Source organism: Salmo salar, chromosome 15 (assembly GCF_965601325.2).
Source record: "Salmo salar chromosome 15, fSalSal1, whole genome shotgun sequence".
Lineage (NCBI taxonomy): Eukaryota > Metazoa > Chordata > Actinopteri > Salmoniformes > Salmonidae > Salmo > Salmo salar.
Window position 1 is genome coordinate 64,170,002 of NC_138305.1, and position 6,292 is coordinate 64,176,293.

At 44.2% G+C, this 6,292-nt stretch overlaps 1 protein-coding gene across 2 annotated transcripts; it reads left to right on the forward strand.

Moving 5' to 3' along the window:
- Nucleotides 1-1,189: 1,189 nt before the first annotated feature.
- On the forward strand, nucleotides 1,190-5,806 carry LOC106571796 (osteopetrosis-associated transmembrane protein 1). 2 transcript variants are annotated; one of them, XM_014145255.3, is made up of 6 exons: nucleotides 1,190-1,655; nucleotides 2,143-2,257; nucleotides 3,013-3,110; nucleotides 3,268-3,378; nucleotides 4,523-4,630; nucleotides 5,133-5,550. In XM_014145255.3, exons 1-5 carry the CDS (start codon nucleotides 1,269-1,271, stop codon nucleotides 4,583-4,585), a joined length of 774 nt encoding a protein of 257 aa, XP_014000730.2. In that variant the 5' UTR covers nucleotides 1,190-1,268; the 3' UTR covers nucleotides 4,586-4,630; nucleotides 5,133-5,550. The 2 variants fall into 2 exon arrangements, with proteins under 2 accessions (XP_014000730.2, XP_014000729.2); XM_014145254.3 differs by having other exon boundaries at nucleotides 1,192-1,655; nucleotides 4,465-4,630; nucleotides 5,133-5,806.
- The last annotated feature ends 486 nt before the right edge of the window (nucleotides 5,807-6,292 follow it).

Below are 6,292 nucleotides of genomic sequence, written 5' to 3' on the forward strand. Positions count from 1 at the left end.
AGCATAGGCAATCTAAATCAGGCAACAACAAAAAATCTGCACCCCGTCATAAAATCTTTCCGCTGTCTGTTATTGTAGCCTGAGGTGCGGGCCTTAGATTTGCACATATTGTTGGGTGGTTGTGTAGAGTAATTAGCAATTGCGGGCAGGTGTGGGTGAACAAACAGCCGACCTTCGCACAAGTAATGTTTAGCTAGCCCGTGACACCGGCATGAGCAGTTAGCACCCACCGAACGACTTGGGAAACCCAGCTTCAGCTTGATTACAAATTAATTGGGAAAGAAATGAAAGCTTCACTAGCTACCAATCTATTTTAGTTTCACTGTCCGATCCTTCAAAAAATGAGCTTACTAATTGTTATTTTATACCTTTTCACAAACGGTCTGGTATGTGTTGCTTGATTTGAGCAAGTTAACCGAAATATATCAAAGAATATGACATGCGTCCACGACTAGTCAGTGGCTAGTGCGTGGCAGTGATCTAGCTAGCTAGCGTTACTTTTCAGTAATTAGCTGTCCTCCTAAATGCAGTCAAAGACTTGAACATGTTTGTCTGAAAACGAACTAGTCACCAGTGGTGAAATATGTCTAACCAGTTGGCTTATGTAGCCTGTGTGCCCATGAGCTCCCAAGTGTAGATACTAGCTAACTACCTAAAGCTGGCATGGGGCTATGGTTGGCTACTGTACTGGAGTGGCAGGTAGCCTAGCGGTTAGCGTGTTGGGCCAACCAAAAGGTTGCTGGATCGAAACGCTGACAAGGTAAACATCTGTACTTCTGCCCATGAACAAGGCAGTTAAACCACTGTTCCCTGGGAGGCCGTCAATGTAACTACAAATGTGTTCCTAACTGACTTGCCTTGTTAAAAGATGTATGTATGTATGTATGTATGTATGTATGTATGTATGTATGTATGTATGTATATATATATATATATATAGTAACGACCCTGGGTTTATAAAATCTGCCACACGAACATGCTTTTGGGGCACAGTCAATAGCGCGCTGGACTTCGGGCAAGAAGGCCGAGGGTTCGAGACCTGCTCCCTGCCTGTTTCATTACAATATGGTTTCAGATCCGATGCAAGAGAAATTGTCCGCCATGTTTTGGTAAGGGCTTAGAGGGACGTCACGCACTCAAGAAGGCTCAACCAATCACTCGACAGGTTCTACATCGCGTGCTTTACACACCAGGAACAGGAAGTGATGGACTGTTATGAAGAGTGAGTTTTGGAATACAGTCACGGTTTGGAAGGTGCTTCTTCAAACATGTATATCTTCCAGGTGGCTGCGTTATTGATAGCGTTGCTATATTATGGCAATGCTCAAACGTTTACTGTCGCTGTGAACTCCACCATCCTGGGTTCAGAGTTGAGCGCAGACGGCTTGAAGCAGCTCGCTGCGGCAGTGGCGTCGCAGTCGCCCGTGTTTCAGCCTAGCCGCGGTTCCTATTTTTCTCTCAATCTGTTGTCGGCGTTTCCAGAAGATCTGGAGGTCAGCGATTACTGCGTCGAGCTGCTGGCTATCTTTGGGCAGCGATATTCAACCTATGTGAATTGTTTGGTGTCCGCCGCGCGTCCTGTCAAAGTGTGCCAAAATTGTTATGGCACCTACGACAACCTTATGGAAATTTACACAAACATATCATCAGACCAGGTAGGCTAAGTAAGTTAGCATTTGTGTTTTCTCAGTGGACTTCTTTGAGTTTATCATTGTGTTTTTAATATTATGCGTTTCGATGTTTTTGTCCTGTGCTGCGGGTTAATTAATATATATCATCTATGGGTTAATACGTGCGCCATTGTCACATGCGTCATGGGACCGTTGCTAATGCGCCTCTGGTTGCAGTATAACATGTATAGTGGTGAGGTGTGTACTGTGTAGTAGGGGGAAATAGGAGATCACAAGACTAGCCATCCTAGTCACATGCCTGGTGACTAGGAGAACAAAAGCCACGACTGACTGTTGCCATAATGGGCGTTAAATAGGTATTCTATAGCCTAGTGGCAATGTTTTGCCACATCAATTTCTCAGTACTTTAAGCTGTATCCATTGAATCCTCAATATAAGAATCTAATTAGTAAGGCTAAACAATAGGGATGGTAAACGCCCTCATTGAGACTGCTTGTGTGTCTGTTTCCAGATGGGCCCAGGGAATGTGAGCTGCAGAGACAGCCTCCTGCGTTCTGATAGGCTGATGTTGGTGTTCCTGCTCTACAACAACCTGAAGGACATCTGGACTGGTTCAGAATGTAACAGTAGGTGGACTGTCTTATATTATAAACACATGAAGCTTTTTTTCCTATTGCTGATATGTATACCAAACATTAGGAACACCTTCCTAATATTGAGTTGTATCTCCCCACCCCCTTTGCCCTCAGAACAGTGTCAATTCGTCGGGTCATAGACTCTACAAGGTGTCGAAAGCGTTTCACAGGGATGCTGGCCTATGTTGACTCCAATGCTTCCCACAGTTGTGTTAACTTGGCTGGATGTTCTTTGGGTGGTGGGCCATCCTTGATACACATGGGAAACTGTTGAATGTGAAAAAATCCAGCAGTGTTGCAGTTCTTGACACAAACTGGCACCTACTACCATACCCCGTTCAAACACACGTGTCTTGCCCATTCACCCTCTGAATGGCACACGTACACAATCCATGTCTCGATTGTCTCAAGGCTCAAAAATAATTTAACCGGTCTCCTTCACTTCATCTACACTGAGCTGAATTTGAAGTGGATTTAACAAGTGACATTAATATGGAATCATAACATTCACCTGGCCAGTCTGTCATGGACAGAGCAGGTGTTCTTAATGTTTTGTATGCTCAGTGTATATTATTACCTTTTCTATGTCTCAATAAGTCCCTTGCTTCCTCTCCTTGCCTCATTTCTTTTGTGATAGATTCTTTGAATATAATTGATGTGTGCCAGGAGGCAGAGTATGCAAGTTTGATCTTTAACCCTGCCATGGTACATCATTTCTGAATGATATCTGACTTCCTGTTTCTAAGGTTGTGTAAGCCTGGGACTCCACAGCCTGACCAATGACACCCTTTACTTCATGGCCACTCTAAACCAGTCCCTCAGATGTTTTGAGAAGTTCCAACAGGTGGGTCACTGTTGTAAGTCAAAGAGAAAGATTGTTTAGCTAGTGCATACCAAAAGCCATCTAAAACCACTAGGGAGGGAGAGAGGAGTATAGAGATGAAGTTTATAAATTACTAAAACGGTTTCCAACTGTTTGTGATTTATTAATTTTTTTCCAGGGGAACCACTCAGCGCTATGTAAGGAGTGCAAGACCACATACAGAGGACTGAATGAGCTGTACAGCCGCATGGAGAAGAATCGCACACTCTGCATCGACATTGAGGACTCTGTATGTATTTCACAGCCACAGTTTGTCATTACATCTTGTGCTTTGTCATTCATGTTAGCCTCTGAAGCCCAGGCTTGTCACGTATTGTTCAAAAGCCTGGGGAAGTTCTCCTCAAAAAGACGATTAAAAGGTGTGGATTATGATGGCATCGAGATGGAAACTAGTGACATGTTTACACTTATCAAACCAATTAAATATTTATTCTACCTCGGAGCCAATCAAATGCAAGCGTTGAATGCCAGTGCTCCCATTCGAACGCAAAATCTAATACTGAAGTACTACAGACTTGCAATAGTCAAGTCAACGAGACTTGGAAGGATGGCCACGTGAGACTACATTAATGTATAATGTGCACTAAAGATATGGAATGTCAAAGTTTTTCGTGCTATATATAGTAGAGGTCTGTTTGTGCACTAGTGCCCAGGAGACTGCAAAATACATTGGAGAAGGTAAAGTTTAGCAAGCTTCCCCACTTCAGTGAGAGCACAACTAATAGATATGTGGAAGATGTAAAACAGCACCCACTAGGGGGCTCTTAGGCTGTGTTTAGACATGCAGACAAATTGGTTGTTTGATTAATTAGATCAGATCTTTTGCCAATAATTGCCTGTCTAAACGTAGCCATTGAGAAAGGAACAGCGAGATGTCACCAGGGTTGCGGCCCAATCATCACTCCTTTCTGTCAAAGTGTGCACTTGCTCAATTTCCTTCATGGATTTGAAAGGAAATGACTGGTATGGAAAATCCCTCTAGCCCAAGTCAACACCAATCCAATGCTTTTAAACTTGAGTGGGGTAGTGAACGGGTGCATACTTCAGGACAAGGAGAGATTATTGGGACGCACCCCAGTTCTGGTGGTGCCAGTGAGTTTCAAAGGAGGAGGTGACGTAGAGACTAGTAACTAGAAAGGGGCACTAGGGACAGAAGGCCAAAGCCAGAAATGGAGCAAGGCAGTCAGATGGACAAAAAAAGAGTGAGCGACTTAAGAATAGAGAAGTGGGCGAGAGAGAGAGACTTTATCCCCTTTGTGGTTCTTTAAGCTCTTGTGTTGATGGTGGGTGGGGGGGGGATCTTGCCTTGTTTCAGATGAATATGACCCGCAGACTGTGGAGCAAGAATTTCAATTGTTCCTTCCCCCGGGCAGAGAATGTTCCTGTCATCGCCGTGTCCAGCTTCATGCTCTTTCTGCCCATCATCTTCTACTTGAGCAGTTTCCTTCACTCGGAACAAAAGAAACGCAAGCTCATACAACGTGAGTAACCGGCTTAAAACATCCATTCTTGCACAGAAAGATTTGACGGGTTGGTTGGGTGGGAGGCTGTAGGGTGGGGGGCCTTATTGGGGTGTCACAGGTTTTTAAAGTGAAGTATGTATGGAAGCCAGGGTGTCTCCTGCATGAATGTTCCTGGTTTATAGAGATTTTATTGAAGGGGAGAAGGGAGTTCGTCAATGAGTGCCCCCTAATAATGTGGGCTGGAGAAGGAGGGGTGAGGTAATTCAAGCTGTTGGGAGTGGTGGAGGGGAGCAGTTTAGGGGTTTCCTTGTTAATAGTGGGTTTAGGGGTTTCCTTGTTAATAGTGGGTTTTGGGCCTACTAACGATCTAAGCCGGAGAGTCAGAGTAATACATTACGTTGTTTCTTTGACACATGTCATTATGGTGAATCAACAATCTTAGATGAAATGTTCCTGTGTTAAATGTTGTTTAGAGGTGATGGGTGGTGGCTAACAGTAACACTTCCTGATTCCTCTCCAGCCAAACGAGCCAAGTCCAACACCAGCCTCGTGAACATCCAGGACAGGTTAAGCTGAGGAGAGAGAAGGTTAAGGAAGAAAGCGTTATGATGAAGAAATGGATGGGGAGGAATGTTTGTCGTCCTCAGCCCCCTGTTCCTTTGGTTTGTCCAAAACCTCTCCTGGATGCAAATGTAATTTCCTCTGTGACTGTGGTTTCAACCAGTTCTGCAACGACAGAGAAGTCAAAAAGAGCTCCCCCTGTGGGCGAGAAGGATGCCAATCATCAGTATTTCTTTTCCTAAGATATTATAGCAAATGGAAACAACGGAATATTTGTAAAAGATTTGTTATAATTGTACTGTTCATGTCCCGCTTTGAACCACCTACCCCCACCCCACCCATTGCTTTTACAACAAAATACACACAATAGAAATGCACCATGACTGCTGCTGATTTATAAGCAAGGGGGAGTTTATTTTTTTGTATTTCATTATTTATCTTTGTGTCAAGAGATGAGAAATGGGTTTTGTCTCTCTCTACTGTAACGCCACTGTGACACGGACTGGCAGGCAGGCGGACTGGCAGACAGAAAGCACTTGATGTCCCTTAATGTGACATACCTGCCATGTAAAAGTGGATGACAGCTGAGATGGAGAGACACTGCTGAAAAAAATAAAGGGAACACTAAAATAACACATCCTAGATCTGAATTAATGAAATAATCTTATTAAATACTTTTCTTTACATAGTTGAATGTGCTGACAACAAAATCACACAAAGAATCAATGGAAATCCAATTTATCAACCCATGGATTTGGAGTCACACTCAACATTAAAGTGGAAAACCACACTACAGGCTGATCCAACTTTGATGTAATGTCCTTAAAACAAGTCAAAATGAGGCTCAGTAGTGTGTGTGGCCTCCACTTGCCTATATGACCTCCCTACAGCGCCTGGGCATGCTCCTGATGAGGTGGCGGATGGTCTCCTGAGGGATCTCCTCCCAGACCTGGACTAAAGCATCCGCCAACTCCTGGACAGTCTGTGGTGCAACGTGGCGTTGTTGGATGGAGCGAGACATGATGTCCCAGATGTGCTCAATTGGATTCAGGTCTGGGGAACGGGCGGGCCAGTCCATAGCATCAATGCCTTCCTCTTGCAGGAACTGCTGACACACTC

What these genes read in the sequence shown, in the direction of transcription:
- LOC106571796 (XM_014145254.3), top strand. Translation starts at nt 1,269, where the DNA reads ATGTATATCTTCCAGGTGGCTGCGTTATTGATAGCGTTGCTATATTAT. An exon ending in GACTGGTTCAGAATGTAACA is followed by an intron (nt 2,258 to 3,012) that starts GTAGGTGGACTG and finishes CCTGTTTCTAAG; the next exon opens with GTTGTGTAAGCCTGGGACTC. An exon ending in GTTTTGAGAAGTTCCAACAG is followed by an intron (nt 3,111 to 3,267) that starts GTGGGTCACTGT and finishes ATTTTTTTCCAG; the next exon opens with GGGAACCACTCAGCGCTATG.